The sequence below is a fragment of the Haliotis rubra genome, unplaced genomic scaffold (genome assembly GCF_003918875.1).
Source record: "Haliotis rubra isolate DU_JTF1 unplaced genomic scaffold, ASM391887v1 Scf1932, whole genome shotgun sequence".
NCBI lineage: Eukaryota > Metazoa > Mollusca > Gastropoda > Lepetellida > Haliotidae > Haliotis > Haliotis rubra.
Window position 1 is genome coordinate 3,952 of NW_025765928.1, and position 20,591 is coordinate 24,542.

Sequence of the window (20,591 nt, forward strand, 5' to 3'; positions counted from 1 at the left end):
CCCAAAAACTACTCTACCACACAACAATCCACTGCAACTCATTCCTACTTCTTGTATCCCACAAACTACTCTACCACACAATAATCCACTGTAACACATTCCTCCTTCTTACATCCCATAAACTACTCTACCACAGAACAATCCACTGTAACACATTCCTCCTTCTTACATCCCACAAACTACTCTACCACACAACAATACACTGTAACACATTTTTCCTTCTTAAACTGTATACTAGAATCTTGAAACTGACCGCACTTCATACGACCATAGTTATCAGCACTGCAAAACGAGTCCTTTTTTGTCATGTTTACGTCTCTTAAAAAACTGCAGTTTGTCATTCCTTTTGCATATAGAGAAGCCATTTAACGATTCCTAGAGGATCAGTGTACCCAGATAATGAGATACATTGAGGTTGGGATACACGTTCCTTTGATATAGCTAATGTAACGTATTGATACCAGCAACAACTTGGGGTGTCGTACTATTCCTTTCCAGTATGCATGCATCCCACAAACGCAGACAATTATATTTTATATCGTCACATAAGATCCGGGTTCGATTCTCCAGGGTGGGTTCTCCATTGTGACAGGCAACCAGGATATTGCTGGCATATTGCTGAAAACAAGCGTAAAACCATATGCCGTCAACTCACCCTCCTGTTGGAGTCCACCAGACCTCGTCATCTCCATCCTCGGTCATGATGGTGGGACCAAATCCGGTAATTCGTACTTGCAGCAGGAAGGTTGAGGAGGATGTTCCTCGCCGCCAGGCGCCGATGTACGATCTGAGGTGGAGAAAACTATGTCGTTATTACTTCCACTGTTATTTTATCAGTAGTGAGTAGTGTAGTGGTAGTAGTAGTAGTAGTAGTAGCAGCAGCAGTAGTCAAAAGTACTAGTGGTGGTAGTGGTAGTGATGAGTATTGGTAGTAGTAGTAGTGGTAGCAGCAGCAGTAGTAGTAGTAGTAGTAGTAGTAGTAGTAGTAGCAGTAGTAGTAGTAGTAGTAGTAGTAGTTGTGGTGGTAGTAGTGAAGTAGTAGTAGTAGTAGTGAAGTAGTAGTATTAGTAGTGAGAGTAGTAGTTGATGTATTGGTTGTAGTTAGTAGTTGTGGTGTAGTGGTAGTGAGTAGTAGTGGCAGTTATTGGTGGAGTAGTGAGTAGTACTAGTGTAGAGTAGTAGTGTAGTAGTAGCAGTGGTAGTAGTGGTAGTGCACAGTGGTAATAGTGTAGTAGTAGTAATAGTGGTGGTAGTAGTGAGTGGTACTAGATGTGGTAGTAGTAGTGGCTGCAGTAGTGAGTAGTAGTGGGGAGGGTGGTGGTGGTGTAGTAAGTAGTGGTAGTGGTGGTAGTAGTGGTAGTAGGGTAGTGGTGGTAGTAGTAGTAGTAGCGGTAGTAGTTGAGTAGTCGAGTAGTGGTTGGCAAGAGGATGTAGTAGTAAGTAGTGTAGTAGTAGTAGCAGTGGTAGTAGTGAGTAGTGCAGTAGCGGTAACAGTGGTGGTAGTAATTTAGTGAGTGGTGGTGGCAGTGGTACAGCGGTGGTGTGTGAGTAGTAGTAGTGTTGAAGAGTGAGTGGTAGTAGTGGCGGTGGTAGTAGTGTAGTAGTAGTAGTAGTAGTGGTGGTGGTAGTAGTGAAATGGTACTAGTGTAGTAGTGGTAGTAGCTGCAGCATTAGTAGTAGTAGGAGGGTAGTAGTGGTGTGATGTAGTAGTAGTAGTAGTAGAGTAATACATGTAGTAGTAGTAGCAGTAGTAGTAGTAGTAGTAGTGGTGTGTAGTGTAGTGATATGTGTGGTGTAGTAGTAGCTAGTCTTAGTACTAGTGTAGTAGTAGTAGTAGCTGCAGCATTAGTAGTAGCAGGAGGAGGAGTGGTAGTGTAGTAGTAGTAGTAGTAGTAGTAGAAGTGTAGAAGTGTAGTAGTAGTAGTAGTAGTAGTGAAGTAATAGTAGTGTAGTAGTAGCAGTAGTAGTAGTAGTAGTAGTAGCAGCAGCAGCAGTAGTAGTAGTGGCAGGAGGAGTAGTGGTAGTAGTGAAGTAGTAGTAGTGTAGTAGTAGTGAAGTAGTACTAGTAGTAGTTGTAGAAGTGTAGTAGTAGTAGTGAAGTAGTAGTAGCAGTGGTAGTAGTAGTAGTGAAGTAGTAGTAGTGTAGTAGTAGTGAAGTAGTACTAGTGTAGTAGTTGTGTAGTAGTAGTAGTAGTGGCAGGAGGAGTAGTGGTAGTAGTGAAGTAGTAGTAGTAGTAGTAGTGAAGTAGTACTAGTAGTAGTTGTAGAAGTGTAGTAGTAGGAGCGAAGTAGTAGTAGCAGTGGTAGTAGTAGTAGTGAAGTAGTACTAGTGTAGTAGTTGTGTAGTAGTAGTAGTAGTAGTTGTAGTAGTAGTGAAGTAGTAGTAGTAGTAGTTGTAGAAGTGCAATAGTAGAAGTGAAGTAGTAGTAGCAGTGGTAGTAGTAGTAATGAAGTAGTAGTAGTGGTAGTAGTGTAGTAGTAGTAGTAGTAGTAGTAGTAGTAGTAATAGTAGTAGTAGTAGTAGTAGTAGTAGTAGTAGTAGTAGTAAACATCAGCTTCTCTCTGATGATTCCTGTGTTTGGGGATTCAATAGGAACAGTTCTGACCTATTGGGAAAGTAATATCTTACCTCCTCAAAGTAATGGTGGAATAGGTTTGATTTCCTATGTACATAATTATATGTACTTCAACTGCATATTTATCTGGTGTTGGAAAACACCTACTGATACTGTAATGCCATGTTAATGTAAACCTTTGGGGAACAGATCATCCTGTTCCAAGGGACAAAGACTGTTTAAATCGGTTTAAAGTAGACGCGTTCTTGTCATGAAATGAGATAACTGCCATACCCCAACTCGAGCCAGGTAGGCCATTCCTTGAACAACTCCATGTGCCATCTGGAACATCCGTTCCAGAACGTCATCACTCACTGACCCCTTCTGCTGGACCAGCCAGGGTCTCATTGGCCCCATCTCACAGTACTCCAACACCATCACCGGACCCCCTGAAAAGTATAGTCCAACCTCACAGTACTCCAACACCATCGCAGAACACCCTGAAACGTATAGACCATCTCACAGTACTCCAACACCATCACCGGACCCCCTAAAATGTATAGCCCATCTCACAGTACTCCAACACCATCACAGGACCCCCTAAAATGTATAGACCATCTCACAGTACTCCAACACCATCACCGGACCCCTGAAAAGTATAGTCTAACCTCACAGTACTCCAACACCATCACAGAACACCCTGAAACGTATAGACCATCTCACAGTACTCCAACACCATCACCGGACCCCTTGACATGTATAGACCACCTCACAGTACTCCAACACCATCACCGGACCCCCTGAAATGTATAGACTATCTCACAGTACTCCAACACTATCACCGGAGCCCCTGAAATGTATAGACCATCTCACAGTACTCCAACACCATCACCGGACCCCCTAAAATGTATAGACCATCTCACAGTACCCAACACTATCACCGGACCTTAGCAATATAGACCTGACATCTCACTGTTTTCTAGGACTATCGGTGGACCCACTGAAGTACGAGTCTCTAATCTTACTGGGAACATATTTACCCGGATTGTGAAATATTGGCCTCCATATCTTACTGTACACACTATCCCTATCCCTATCCGTGGTACTTTTGATATACAGATCCTCTTACCTACCCTCGTACCAATTGACATGGACTCCAAATTATATAAAACTTACAAACATCATTGTCTACGACAGCGCCGATCATTCTGAGGATATTGCGGTGTTCTCCCACCTCATTCAGGTAAAAGAGGATCTTGCCTTTCATCAGCTGGCGGTCTTCATCGTCATAGTTCTCTGTAGAAATGTACAACGTGATTCAGTCATCCCTGTATTTCATACTTTTGCTTTTTAGAGTGGTTTAGTTTCGTTCAGCTGTCAGATTATATGTAATTAATCTGTACACGTAGTGCCATTGACATGTAATATATGATGTTCCTTTTTCAAACGTTTTGAAGTATTAAAAAAACGCAGGTGAAATGCACGTTACGCCATACAAACAGTTGTCATGGTAACCTTTCAGCATCTTGGCGACGACAGTCTCGGCGTTACCGCCAGCTCGTGAGAGGGTTGCCTTGTAGATCTTAGCGAACTTCCCTTCGGTTATGAGAGTGTCGAGTGCTAGTCTCGCTGCAGACAGCTGCTTTCCTATTGGGATGTCGTAGTCGTTGCCACTGTACACGTAAATGTCGTCATCGACAGCCGTGCCTCGCACCTGCAATTATTCATCGAGGCATGGTCGCTAGAATGAGAATACTCTACTGCAAACAATGATCACAGCTAGTTAGAGTAAGAATGACAGTTACAGAAACCCTTTGTTGCCGGCTCAGTGTAAAATGAACGCACGGCGCTGTCACAAACTGTGCGAATTTACACTTACTGAAATTTCTAATTAGTCTGAATCTGGATAACAGAAATCTGGTCGCATATGCGGTCAGTGAAGTTCCAGAAATTACAGAGTGTTTGACACAAGTGTACATAGGAAAAGGTAAATCGGGTAAATGAATTATACAAACCTTTCTGGACATGCGAGCGAAAGCGTTAGCCGCTTCGGTTCGAGGTTTGGCTTCCTTCTTGCCCCGCATGACAGCAATGATGCCAAGATGCCACAGAAGGAACGCGGCGACCGCGATCACCACCAGCAGGATAACACCTGAACAAAAGATACCCCTCACATACAGAGTGCATGAGCGAGCGTGGTAACAGTAGTCGGACATTATTCTTGAGTTATGAGGAAAGCCCCAGGTGATTCATGAATACGTCCTGTACGTTCATTACGTTATTGAAGCCTGGCATATGGACAAGATGACCCAGGGAAACTAATCAGGACCGAACCTGAAGAATTCTGGACATGTCGCACAACCTGAGGTAATCATAACGACATTTTATACTGGTAAGTTACATTCTGACTCATTTTTATGTACAATCACGGAAAAGTAGTTAGCCACCATGCAGACTGATCTTTAGAGCTAAAACAGAACAATACGTTCTCATCGCCCACATGCAGACTGATGTGCAGAACTAAAACAGAACAATACGTTCTGATCGCCTCCATGCAGAATGATGTGCAGAACTAAAACAAGACAATACGTATTGATCGCTTACATGCAGAATGATGTGCAGCACTAAAACAGGACAATACGTTCTGATCGCAACATGCAGACTGATATGCAGCACTAAAACAGGACAATACGGATTGATCGCTTACATGCAGACTGATGTGCAGCACTAAAACAGGACAATACGTTCTGATCGCTTACATGCAGAATGATGTGCAGCACTAAAACAGAACAATACGTATTGATCGCTTACATGCAGACTGATGTGCAGCACTAAAACAGGACAATACGTATTGATCGCTTACATGCAGACTGATATGCAGCACTAAAACAGGACAATACGTATTGATCGCTTACATGCAGACTGATGTGCAGAGCTAAAACAGGACAATACGTATTGATCGCTTACATGCAGACTGATGTGCAGCACTAAAACAGGACAATACGTATTGATCGCCTCCATGCAGACTGATCTTTAGAGCTAAAACAGAACAATACGTTCTGATCGCAACTTGCAGACTGATGTGCAGCACTAAAACAGAACAATACGTTCTGATCGCAACATGCAGACTGATGTGCAGAACTAAAACAGGACAATACGTATTGATCGCAACATGCAGACTGATATGCAGCATTAAAACAGGACAATACGTATTGATCGCAACATGCAGAATGACGTGCAGCACTAAAACAGAACAATACGTATTGATAGATTACATGCAGACTGATGTGCAGCACTTAAACAGGACAATACGTTCTGATCGCAACATGCAGACTGATGTGCAGCACTAAAACAGGACAAAACGTATTGATCGCCTCCATGCAGACTGATGTGCAGCGTTAAAACAGGACAATACGTATTGATCGCTTACATGCAGAATGATGTGCAGCACTACAACAGAACAATACGTATTGATCGCTTACATGCAGAATGATATGCAGCACTAAAACAGGACAATACGGATTGATCGCAACATGCAGAATGATGTGCAGCACTAAACAGAACAATACGTATTGATCGCTTACATGCAGACTGATGTGCAGCACTAAAACAGAACAATACGTATTGATCGCTTACATGCAGAATGATATGCAGCACTAAAACAGGACAATACGTATTGATCGCTTACATGCAGACTGATGTGCAGCACTAAAACAGAACAATACGTTCTGATCGCAACATGCAGACTGATATGCAGCACTAAAACAGGACAATACGTACTGATCGCCACGCCGGCTATCCCTCCAGCACCGAGGCCTGTGAACGTTGGGGTCTGTCCTGTTAACAAAATACAGATAGCGTTGTACGTCATGCCAGACACAGGGTAGAGACAGGATACAGATAGTATTGTACGTGATGTCAGACACAGGGTAGAGACAGGATACATATAGTGATGTACGCGATGTCAAACACAGGTTAGAAACAGGACACAGATAGTGGTATCCTTGATGTCAGACACAGGGTAGCGACGGGATACATATAATGTTATACGTGTTGTCAGACACAAAGTAGAGACAGGATACAGATAGTGTTATACGTGATGTCAGACACAGGGTAGAGACAGGATACAGATAGTGTTGTATCTGATGTGAGACACAGGGTAAAGACAGAATACAGATAGTGTTGTATGTGATGTGAGACAAAGGGTAGAGACGGGATACAGATGGTGTTGTCCGTGATGTTAGACACAGGTGAGACACAGGATACAGATAGTGATGTGTGTGATGTGACACACAGGGTAAAGACAGGATACAGATAGTGTTGTCCGTGATGTGAGAAACAGGGTAGAGACGGGTAGAGACAGGGTACAGATAGTGCTGTACGTAGTGTCAGACACTGGGAACAGGCATGATACGGATAGTGTTGTACATGATGTCAGACACAGAGTAGAGACAGGATGGTTATCGTGTTGTACGTGATGTCAGACACAGGGTAGAGACAGGGTACAGATAGTGATGCATGTGATGTGAGACACAGGGTAGAGAATGGATACAGAAATTGTTGTCCGTGATGTCAGACACAAGGTAGATTCGGGATACAGATAGTGGTATACTTGATGTAAGGCACAGGGTAGAGACAGGATACAGATAGTGTTTTACGTGATGTCAGAAACAGGGTACAGACAGGATGGATATAGTGTTGTACGTGATGTCAGACACATGTTAGAGACGGGATACAGACAGTTTTATACGTGATATCAGACACAAGGTAGAGACAGGATAGATATAGTGTTGTACGTGATGTCAGAAACAGGGTAGAGACAGGATGGATATAGTGTTGTACGTGATGTCAGACACAGGGTAGAGACAGGATACAGATAGTGTTATACGTGATATCAGACAAAAGGTAGAGACAGGATACATGTAGTGTTGTACGTGATGCCAGACACAGGGTAGAGACAGGATACATATAGTGTTGTACGCGATGTCAGACAGAGGGTAGAGACGGGATACAGATAGTGTTGTACGTGATGTCAGAAACAAGGTAGAAACAGGATAAATAGAGTGGTATACGTGATGTCAGACACATGTTAGAGACACGATACAGATAGTGCTGTATGTGATGTCAGACACAGGTTAGAGACAGGACACAGATAGTGGTATACTTGATGTCAGACACAAGGTAGCGACGGGGTACATATAATGGTTTACGTGTTGTCAGACACAAAGTAAAGACAGGATACAGATAGTGTTGTACGTGATGTCAGACACAGGGTAGAGACAGGATACAGAGAGTGTTGTACGTGATGTCAGACACAGGGTAGAGAAAGGATAGGTATGTTGTTTTATGCTATGGCAGACATAGGGTAGGCACAGGTTACAGATAGTGTTATACATGATATCAGACACAGGGTAGACACAGGATACAGATAGTGTTGTACGTGATGTCAGACACATGTTAGAGACACGATACAGATAGTGTTGTATGTGATGTCAGACACAGGGTAGAGAAAGGATAGATATAGTGTTGTATGCTATGCCAGACACAGTGTAGAGACAGGATACAGATAGTGTTGTACGCAGTGTGAGACACAGGGTAGAGATAGGATACAGAGAGTGTTGTACGCAGTGTCAAACACAGGGTAGAGATAGGATACAGAGAGTGTTGTACGCAGTGTCAGACACAGGGTAGAGACAGCATGCAGAGAGTGTTGTGCGTGGTGTCAGACACAGGTAGAGATAGGATAGAGCTAGTCTTATAACTGATGTCAGACACAGGGTAGAGATAGGATACAAATAGTGTTGTATGTGATGTGAGGCACAGGGTAGAGACAGTATTCAGATAGTGTTGTATCGGATGTCAGACACAGGGTAGAGACAGGGTACAGATAGTGCTGTACGTAGTGTCAGACACTGGGAAGAGGCATGATACAGATAGTGTTGTACGTAATGTCACACACAGGGTAGAGACAGGATGAATATAGTGTTGTGCGTGATGTCAGACACAGGGTAGTAACAGGATACAGATAGTGATGTATGTGATGTGAGACACAGGTTAGACACAGGATACAGATAGTGATGTGTGTGATGTGAGACACAGAGTAAAGACATGATACAGATAGTAGTATACGTGATGTCAGAAACAGGGTAGAGACGGGATACAGATAGTGGTATACGTGATGTCAGACACAAGGTAGAGACGGGATACAGATATTGGTATACGTGATGTAAGACACAGGGTAGATATAGGATACAGATATTGTTGTACGTGATGTCAGACACTGGGTAGAGGCATTATACAGATAGTGTTTTACATGATGTCAGACACAGGGTAGAGAGAGGATGGTTATAGTGTTGTGCGTGATGTCAGACACAAGGTAGAGACAGGATACAGATAGTGATGTATATGATTTGAGACACAGGGTAGAGACAGGATACAGATAGTGATGTATGTGATGTAAGACATAGGGTAGAGACAGTATTCAGATAGTGTTGTATCGGATGTCAGACACAGGGTAGAGACAGGGTACAGATAGTGTTGTACGTAGTGTCAGACACTGGGAAGAGGCTTGATACAGATAGTGTTGTACGTAATGTCACACACAGGGTAGAGGCAGGATGGATATAGTGTTGTGCGTGATGTAGACACAGGGTAGTGACAGGATACAGATAGTGTTGTCCGTGATGTTAGACACAGGTGAGACACAGGATACAGATAGTGATGTGTGTGATGTGACACACAGGGTAAAGACAGGATACAGATAGTGTTGTCCGTGATGTGAGAAACAGGGTAGAGACGGGATACAGATTGTGGTATACGTGATGTCAGACACAAGGTAGAGACGGGATGCAGATAGTGGTATACGTGATGTAAGACACAGGGTAGATATAAGATACAGATAGTGTTGTACTTGATGTCAGACACTGGGTAGAGGCATTATACAGATAGTGTTGTACGTGATGTCAAACACATGGTAGAGACAGGATGGTTATAGTGTTGTACGTGATGTCAGACACAGGGTAAAGACAGGGCACAGATAGTGTTGTATGTGATGTGAGACACAGGGTAGAGACAGGATACAGATACTGTTGTAAGTGATGTCAGACACAAGGTAGAGACAGGATACAGATAGTGTTGTCCGTGATGTCAGATACAAGGTAGAGACAGGATACAGATAGTGGTATACGTGATGTAAGACACAATTTAGATACGGGATACAGACAGTTTTATATGTGATGTCAGACACAAGGTAAAGACAGGATAGATATAGTGCTGTACGTGATGTCAGACAGGGTACAGACAGGATGGATATAGTGTTGTACGTGATGTCCAGACTCAGGAGTAGAAGACAGTACAGATAGTGTTATACTTGATGTCAGAAAGAAAGGTAGAGATAGGATACATATACTGTTGTACGTGATGTCAGACACAGATTACAGACAGGATTCAGATAATGTTACGTGATGTCCAGACACAGAGGTAGAGACAAGATGGATATAGTGTTGTACGTGATTGTCAGACACAGGGTAGAGACAGGATACAGATAGTGTTGTATGTGATGTGAGACGCAGGGTAGAGACATGGTACATATACTTTTCTGCGTGATGTAAGAGACAGGGTAGATACAGGATAGACATAGTTGTGTACGTTATGTCAGAAACAGGGTAGAGACAGAATACAGATAGCTTTGTACGTGATGTCAGACATAGTGTAGAGACAGGATACAGATAGTGTTGTAAGTGATGTCAGACACAGGGTAGATACAGGATGCAGACAGTGTTGTATGCTATGCCAGACACAGTGTAGAGACAGGATACAGATAGTGTTGTACGCAGTGTGAGACACAGGGTAGAGATAGGATACAGAGAGTGTTGTACGCAGTGTCAACCACAGGGTAGAGATAGGATACAGAGAGTGTTGTACGCAGTGTCAGACACAGGGTAGAGACAACATGCAGAGAGTGTTGTGCGTGGTGTCAGACACAGGTAGAGATAGGATAGAGCTAGTCTTATACCTGATGTCAGACACAGGGTAGAGATAGGATACAAATAGTGTTGTATGTGATGTGAGGCACAGGGTAGAGACAGTATTCAGATAGTGTTGTATCGGATGTCAGACACAGGGTAGAGACAGGGTACAGATAGTGCTGTACGTAGTGTCAGACACTGGGAAGAGGCATGATACAGATAGTGTTGTACGTAATGTCACACACAGGGTAGAGACAGGATGGATATAGTGTTGTACGTGGTGCCAGACACAGGGTAGAGACAAGATACAGGTAGTGTTGTACGTGATGTGAGACACAGGGTAGAGACAGTTTACACATATTGATATATGTGATGTTAGACACAGGGTAGAGACAGGATACAGCTAGTGGTGTCCATGATGTCAGAAACAGGGTAGAGACGGGATTCAGATAGTGGTATACGTGATGTCAGACACAAGGTAGAGACGGGATACAGATATTGGTATACGTGATGTAAGACACAGGGTAGATATAGGATACAGATATTGTTGTACGTGATGTCAGACACTGGGTAGAGGCATTATACAGATAGTGTTGTACGTAATGTCAGACACAGGGTAGAGAGAGGATGGTTATAGTGTTGTGCGTGATGTCAGACACAAGGTAGAGACAGGATACAGATAGTGATGTATGTGATTTGAGACACAGGGTAGAGACAGGATACAGATAGTGGAATACGTGATGTAAGACACAGGGTTGAGACAGTATTCAGATAGTGTTGTATCGGATGTCAGACACAGGGTAGAGACAGGGTACAGATAGTGTTGTACGTAGTGTCAGACACTGGGAAGAGGCTTGATACAGATAGTGTTGTACGTAATGTCACACAGGGTAGAGACAGGATGGATATAGTGTTGTGCGTGATGTCAGACACAGGGTAGTGACAGGATACAGATAGTGTTGTCCGTGATGTTAGACACAGGTGAGACACAGGATACAGATAGTGATGTGTGTGATGTGACACACAGGGTAGAACAGGATACAGATAGTGTTGTCCGTGATGTGAGAAACAGGGTAGAGACAGGATACAGATTGTGGTATACGTGATGTCAGACACAAAGGTAGAGACAGGATACAGATAGTGGTATACGTGATGTAAGAGACACAGGGTAGATATACAAAGATACAGATAGTGTTGTACTTGATGTCAGACACTGGGTAGAGGCATTATACAGATAGTGTTGTACGTGATGTCAAACACATGGTAGAGAACAGGATGGTTATAGTGTTGTACGTGATGTCAGACACAGGGTAAAAGCAGACAGGGCACAGATAGTGTTGTATGTGATGTGAGACACACAGGTAGAGACAGGATACAGATAGTGTTGTCCGTGATGTCAGATACAAGGTAGAGACAGGATACAGATAGTGGTATACGTGATGTAAGACACAATTTAGATACGGGATACAGACAGTTTTATATGTGATGTCAGACACAAGGTAAAGACAGGATAGATATAGTGCTGTACGTGATGTCAGACAGGGTACAGACAGGATGGATATAGTGTTGTACGTGATGTCAGACTCAGGGTAGAGAGACGGTACAGATAGTGTTATACTTGATGTCAGAAGAAAGGTAGAGATAGGATACATATACTGTTGTACGTGATGTCAGACACAGATTACAGACAGGATTCAGATAATGTTGTACGTGATGTCAGACACAGGGTAGAGACAGGATACAGATAATGTTGTACGTGGTGTGAGACACAGGGTAGAGACAGGATACAGATAGTGTTGTACGTGGTGTCAGACACAGAGCGGAGACAGGATACAGATAATGTTGTACGTGGTGCCAGACACAGAGTAGAGACAGGATACAGATAGTGTTGTACGTGGTGTCAGACACAGGGTGGAGACAGGATACAGATAATGTTGTACGTGGTGTCAGACACAGGGTAGAGATAGGATACAGATAGTGTTGTACGTGGTGTCAAACACAGGGTGGAGACAGGATACAGATAATGTTGTACGTGGTGCCAGACACAAGGTAGAGATAGGATACAGATAATGATGTACGTGGTGCCAGACAGAGAGTGGAGACAGGATACAGATAATGTTGTACGTGGTGTCAGACACAGGGTGGAGACAGGATACAGACAATGCTGTACGTGGTGCCAGACACAGGGTGGGGACAGGAAACAGATACTGTTGTACGTGGTGTCTGACACAGAGTGGAGACAGGATACAGATAGTGTTGTACGTGGTGTTAGACACAAAGTATATACAGGATACAGATAGTGTTGTACGTGGTGTCAGACACAGGGTGGAGACAGGGTACAGATAGTGTTGTACGTGTTGTCAGACACCGGGTAGAGACAGGATACAGATAACGTTGTACGTGGTGCCAGACACAGAGTAGAGACAGGATACATATCTTGCTGTACGTGGTGTAAGACACAAGGTAGAGACAGGATACAGATACTGCTGTACGTGGTGTCAGACACAGGGTGGAGACAGGATACAGATAGTGTTGTACGTGGTGTCAGACACAAGGTAGAGATAGGATACAGATCGTGTTGTACGTGGTGCCAGCCACAGGGTGAGACAGGATACAGATAATGTTGTACGTGGTGCCAGACACAGAGTAGAGACAGGATACAGATAGTGTTGTACGTGGTGTCAGACACAGGGTGGAGACAGGATACAGATAATGTTGTACGTGGTGTCAGACACAGGGTAGAGATAGCATACATGTAGTGCTGTACGTAGTGTCAGACACAGGGTGGAGACAGGATACAGATAATGTTGTACGTGGTGCCAGACACAGGGTGGAGAAAGGATACAGATAATGTTGTACGTGGTGTGAGACACAGGGTAGAGATAGGATAGAGATAGTGCTGTACGTAGTGCCAGACACAGAGTGGAGACAGGATACAGATAATGTTGTACGTGGTGTCAGACACAAGGTAGAGATAGGATACAGATAATGTTGTACGTGGTGCCAGACACAGAGTGGAGACAGGATACAGATAGTGTTGTACGTGGTGTCAGACACAGGGTAGAGACAGGATACAGATAATGTTGTACGTGGTGTGAGACACAGAGTGAAGACAGGATACAGAAAGTGTTGTACGTGGTGTCAGACACAGAGTAGAGACAGGATACAGATAGTGTTGTACGTGGTGTCAGACACAGGGTGGAGACAGGATGCAGATACTGTTGTACGTGGTGTCAGACACAGGGTAGAGAGTGGATACAGATAACGTTGTACGTGGTGTAAGCCACAAGGTAGAGACAGGATACAGATAGTGTTGTACGTGGTGCTAGCCACAGGGTGGAGACAGGATAGAGATAATGTTGTACGTGGTGTCAGACACAGGGTGGAGATAGGATACAGATAATGTTGTACGTGGTGTCAGACACAGGGTGGAGACAGGAAACAGATACTGTTGTACGTAGTGTCAGACACAGGGTGGAGACAGGATACAGATAGTGTTGTACGCGGTGTTAGACACAGGGTACAGATAGGATACAGATAGTGTTGTACGTGGTGTGAGACGCAGAGCGGAGACAGGATACAGATAATGTTGTACGTGGTGCCAGACACAGAGTAGAGACAGGATACAGATAATGTTGTACGTGGTGTCAGACACAGGGTAGAGACAGGATACAGATAATGTTGTACGTGGTGTCAGACACAAGGGTAGAGATAGGATACAGGTAGATGATGTTGTACGTGGTGTCAGACACAGGGTGGAGACAGGATACAGATAATGTTGTACGTGGTGTCAGACACAAGGTAGAGATAGGATACAGATAATGTTGTACGTGGTGCCAGACAGAGAGTAGAGACAGGATACAGATAATGTTGTACGTGGTGTCAGACACAGGGTAGAGATAGGATACAGATAATGTTGTACGTGGTGTCAGACACAGGGTGGAGACAGGATACAGATAATGTTGTACGTGGTGTCAGACACAGGGTAGAGACAGGATACAGATAATGTTGTACGTGGTGTCAGACACAGGGTAGAGACAGGATACAGATAATGTTGTACGTGGTGCCAGACACAGAGTAGAGACAGGATACAGATAGTGTTGTACGTGGTGTCAGACACAGGGTGGAGACAGGATACAGATAGTGTTGTACGTGGTGTCAGACACAGGGTAGAGACAGGATACAGATAGTGTTGTACGTGGTGTCAGACACAGGGTCGGAGACAGGATACAGATAATGTTGTACGTGGTGCCAGACACAAGGTAGAGATAGGATACAGATAATGCTGTACGTGGTGCCAGACAGAGAGGTAGGAGACAGGATACAGATAATGTTGTACGTGGTGTCAGACACAGGGTAGAGACAGGATACAGATAATGTTGTACGTGGTGCCAGACACAGAGTAGAGACAGGATACAGATAATGTTGTACGTGGTGCCAGACACAGGGTGGAGACAGGATACAGATAATGTTGTACGTGGTGTCAGACACAGAGTGGAGACAGGATACAGATAATTGTTGTACGTGGTGTCAGACACAGGGTAGAGACAGGATACAGATAATGTTGTACGTGGTGTCAGACACAGGGTGGAGACAGGATACAGATAGTGTTGTACGTGGTGCCAGACACAGGGTGGAGACAGGATACAGATAATGTTGTACGTGGTGTCAGACACAGGGTGGAGACAGGATACAGATAATGTTGTACGTGGTGTCAGACACAGGGTGGAGACAGGATACAGATAATGTTGTACGTGGTGTCAGACACAGAGTGGAGACAGGATACAGATAGTGTTGTACGTGGTGTCAGACACAGAGTAGAGACAGGATACAGATAGTGTTGTACGTGGTGTCCAGACACAGAGTAGAGACAGGATACAGATAGTGTTGTACGTGGTGTCAGACACAGGTAGAGACAGGATACAGATAATGTTGTACGTGGTGTCAGACACAGAGTGAGAGACAGGATACAGATATTGTTGTACGTGGTGTCAGACACAAGGTAGAGATAGGATACAGATACTGTTGTACGTGGTGTCAGACACAGGGTGGAGACAGGATACAGATAGTGTTGTACGTGGTGTCAGACACAAGGTAGAGATAGGATACAGATAAGTGTTGTACGTGGTGCCAGCCACAAGGTAGGAGACAGGATACAGATAATGTTGTACGTGGTGCCAGACACAGGGTAGAGACAGGATACAGATAGTGTTGTACGTGGTGTCCAGACACAGGGTGGAGACAGGATACAGATAATGTTGTACGTGGTGTCAGACACAGAGGTGGAGACAGGATACAGATAGTGTTGTACGTGGTGTCAGACACAGGAGGTAGAGAACAGGATACAGATAATGTTGTACGTGGTGCCAGACACAGAGTAGAGACAGGATACAGATAAGTGTTGTACGTGGTAGTCAGACACAGAGTAGAGACAGGATACAGATAGTGTTGTACGTGGTGTCAGACACAGGGTGGAGACAGGATACAGATAATGTTGTACGTGGTGTCAGACACAGAGTGGAGACAGGATACAGATAATGTTGTACGTGGTGTAAGACACAGAGTAGAGACAGGATACAGATAGTGTTGTACGTGGTGTCAGACACACAGGGTGGGAGACAGGATACAGATAATGTTGTACGTGGTGTCAGACACAGAGGTGGAGACAGGATGTTGATAATGTTGTACGTGGTGCCAGACACAGGGTGAGAGACAGGATACAGATACTGTTGTACGTGGTGTCAGACACAGGGTGGAGACAGGATACAGATAGTGTTGTACGTGGTGTCAGACACAGGGTAGAGATAGGATACAGATAGTGTTGTACGTGGTGCCAGACACAGAGGTAGAGACAGGATACAGATAGTGTTGTACGTGGTGCAAGACACAGACAGGATACAGCAGTGTTGGGTGGAGACAGGAGTAGACAGGATACAGATAATGTTGTACGTAGTGTCAGACACAGGGTGGTAGAGACAGGATACAGATAATGTTGTACGTGGTGCCAGACACAGAGGTAGAGAGATAGGATACAGATAATGTTGTACGTGGTGCCAGACAGAGAGTAGAGACAGGATACAGATAATGTTGTACGTGGTGTGAGACACAGGGTAGAGATAGGATACAGATAATGTTGTACGTGGTGCCAGACACAGAGTGGAGACAGGATACAGATAATGTTGTACGTGGTGTGAGACACAGGGTAGAGATAGGATACAGATAATGTTGTACGTGGTGCCAGACACAGAGTGGAGACAGGATACAGATAATGTTGTACGTGGTGCCAGACACAGAGTAGAGACAGGATACAGATAGTGTTGTACGTGGTGTCAGACACAGGGTGGAGACAGGATACAGATAATGTTGTACGTGGTGTCAGAGACAGAGTGGAGATAGGATACAGATATAATGTTGTACGTGGTGTCAGACACAGGGTGGAGACAGGATACAGATAATGTTGTACGTGGTGCCAGACACAGAGTGGAGACAGGATACAGATAATGTTGTACGTGGTGCCAGACACAGAGTGGAGACAGGATACAGATAGTGTTGTACGTGGTGTCAGACACAGGGTAGAGACAGGATACAGATAATGTTGTACGTGGTGCCAGACACAGAGAGTGGGAGACAGGATACAGATAATGTTGTACGTGGTGTCAGACACAGGGTAGAGACAGGATACAGATAAGTGTTGTACGTGGTGCCAGACACAGAGTGGAGACAGGATACAGATATTAGTGTTGTACGTGGTGTCAGACACAGGAGAGTAGGAGATAGGATACAGATAATGTTGTACGTGGTGTCAGAGACACAGAGGTGGAGACAGGATACAGATAATGTTGTACGTGGTGCCAGACACAGGAGTGGAGACAGGATACAGATAATGTTGTACGTGGTGTCAGACACAGGGTGGAGACAGGATACAGATAATGTTGTACGTGGTGTCAGACACAGGGTGGAGACAGGATACAGATAATGTTGTACGTGGTGCCAGACACAGAGTGGAGACAGGATACAGATAGTGTTGTACGTGGTGTCAGACACAGAGTGGAGACAGGATACAGATAATGTTGTACGTGGTGTCAGACACAGGGTGGAGACAGGATACAGATAGTGTTGTACGTGGTGTCAGACACAGGGTAGAGACAGGATACAGATAATGTTGTACGTGGTGTCAGACACAGAGGTGGAGACAGGATACAGATAGTGTTGTACGTGGTGTCAGACACAAGGTAGAGACAGGATACAGATAGTGTTGAGAGACACAGGGTAGGAGACAGGATACAGATAGTGTTGTACGTGGTGTCAGACACAAGAGTAGAGACAGGATACAGATAGTGTTGTACGTGGTGTGCCAGCCACAGGGTGGAGACAGGATACAGATAATGTTGTACGTGGTGCCAGACAGTGGATACAGGATACAGATAGTGTTGTACGTGGTGTCCAGACACAGAGTAGAGACAGGATACAGATAATGTTGTACGTGGTGTCAGACACAGGGTAGAGACAGGATACAGATAGTGTTGTACGTGGTGTCAGACACAAGGTGGAGACAGGATACAGATAATGTTGTACGTGGTGCCAGACACAGAAGTAGAGACAGGATACAGATAATGTTGTACGTGGTGTCAGACACAAGGTAAGAGATAGGATACAGATAATGTTGTACGTGGTGTCAGACACAGGGTTAGAGATAGGATACAGATAGTGTTGTACGTGGTGCCAGACACAGAGGTGGAGACAGGATACAGATAATGTTGTACGTGGTGCCAGACACAGGGTGGAGACAGGATACAGATAATGTTGTACGTGGTGCCAGACAGAGAGTGGAGACAGGATACAGATAATGTTGTACGTGGTGTCAGACACAGGGTAGAGATAGGATACAGATAATGTTGTACGTGGTGTCAGACACAGAGTGGAGACAGGATACAGATAGTGTTGTACGTGGTGTCCAGACACAAGGTGGAGACAGGATACAGATAATGTTGTACGTGGTGCCAGACACAGAGTCAGGAGACAGGATACAGATAGTGTTGTACGTGGTGTCCAGACACAGGGTAGAGACAGGATACAGATAATGTTGTACGTGGTGTGCCAGACACAGGAGTAGAGACAGGATACAGATAGTGTTGTACGTGGTGTCAGACACAGAGTGGAGACAGGATACAGATATGTTGTACGTGGTGTCAGACACAGAGAGTGGAGACAGGATACAGATAATGTTGTACGTGGTGTTAGACACAGGGTAGAGACAGGATACAGATAGTGTTGTACGTGGTGTGAGACGCAGAGAGAGAGACAGGATACAGAAAGTGTTGTACGTGGTGCCAGAAACAGAGTAGAGACAGGATACAGATAGTGTTGTACGTGGTGTCAGACACAGGGTGGAGACAGGATACAGATAATGTTGTACGTGGTGTCAGACACAGGGTAGAGATAGGATACAGATAGTGCTGTACGTGGTGGCAGACACAGAGTGTAGACAGGATACAGATAGTGTTGTACGTGGTGTCAGACACAAGGTAGAGACAGGATACAGATAATGTTGTACGTGGTGTGAGACACAGGGTAGAGATAGGATACAGATAATGTTGTACGTGATACCAGACACAGAGTGGAGACAGGATACAGATAGTGTTGTACGTGGTGTCAGACACAAGGTAGAGACAGGATACAGATAATGTTGTACGTGGTGTCAGACACAGGGTACAGATAGGATACAGATAATGTTGTACGTGAGTGCCAGACACAGAGTGGAGACAGGATACAGATAATGTTGTACGTGGTGTCAGACACAGGTTGGAGACAGGATACAGATAATGTTGTACGTGGTGTCAGACACAGGGCACAAACAGGATACAGAATAATGTTGTACATTGTGTGTTAGACACACGGAGGTAGAGATAGGATATAGATAGTGTTGTACGTGGTGTGAGACGCAGAGTGAAGACAGGATACAGATATTGTTGTACGTGGTGTCAGACACAGGGTGGAGACAGGATACAGATATGTTGTACGTGGTGTCAGGCAGAGGGGAGAGATAGGATACAGATAGTGTTGTACGTGGTGTTAGACACAGGGTAGAGATAGGATACAGATAGTGTTGTACGTGGTGTGAGACACAGAGTGGAGACAGGATACAGAAAGTGTTGTACGTGGTGCCAGAAACAGAGTAGAGACAGGATACAGATAGTGTTGTACGTGGTGTCAGACACAGGGTGGAGACAGGATACAGATAATGTTGTACGTGGTGTCAGATACAGAGGTGAGGGTGCAGATCATGTTGGTGCGTGGTGAGACACAGGGGAATGGGATACAGATAGTGCTGTACGTGGTGTCAGACACAGAGAGTGGGAGACAAGGATACAGAATGGTGTTGTGCGTGGTGTCAGACACAAGGTAGAGACCTAAGGATACAGATAGTGTTGTACGTGGTGTCAGACACAGGGTGCAGAGCCAGGATACAGGAGAGAATATGTTGTACGTGGTTGTCAGACAGGAGGTAAAGACAGGATACAGATAGTGTTGTACGTGGTGCCAGACACAGAGTAGAGACAGGATACAGATAGTGTTGTACGTGGTGTCAGACACAGGGTGGAGACAGGATACAGATAATGTTGTACGTGGTGTCCAGACACAGAGGTAGAGATAGGATACAGATGATGTTGTACGTGGTGCCAGACACAAGTGTAGACAGGACTCAGAAGTGCCAGAAACAGGATACAGATAGTGTTGTACGTGGTGTCAGACACAGAGTGGGAGACAGGATACAGATAGTGTTGTACGTGGTGTCAGACACAGGGTAGAGACAGGATACAGATAATGTTGTACGTGTTGTACGTGGATACAGATAGTGCTGTACGTAGTGCCACAGAGTAGGAGACAGGATACAGATAATGTTGTACGTGGTGTCAGACACAGAGAGTAGAGACAGGATACAGATAGTGTTGTACGTGGTGTCAGACACAGAGAGTGGAGACAGGATACAGATAATGTTGTACGTGGTGTCAGACACACAAGGTAGGAGATAGGATACAGATCGTGTTGTACGTGGTGCCAGAACACA

The 20,591-nt window shown here is 44.7% G+C and overlaps 1 protein-coding gene across 1 annotated transcript in view; it reads right to left on the reverse strand.

The window, feature by feature from the left end:
* Window positions 1-660: 660 nt before the first annotated feature.
* Window positions 661-20,591, reverse strand: part of LOC124274700 (ephrin type-A receptor 3-like) — a 42,098-nt gene continuing 22,167 nt past the window's right edge. Inside the window, exons 6-11 of the mRNA XM_046710067.1 lie at window positions 6,336-6,392; window positions 4,571-4,707; window positions 4,071-4,269; window positions 3,732-3,851; window positions 2,850-3,004; window positions 661-787 (exon numbers count right to left, since the gene is read on the reverse strand). Of these exons, the coding sequence (XP_046566023.1) occupies window positions 683-787; window positions 2,850-3,004; window positions 3,732-3,851; window positions 4,071-4,269; window positions 4,571-4,707; window positions 6,336-6,392 (773 nt within the window). The 3' untranslated portion in view covers window positions 661-682. The remainder of the gene's footprint in view (window positions 788-2,849; window positions 3,005-3,731; window positions 3,852-4,070; window positions 4,270-4,570; window positions 4,708-6,335; window positions 6,393-20,591) is intronic.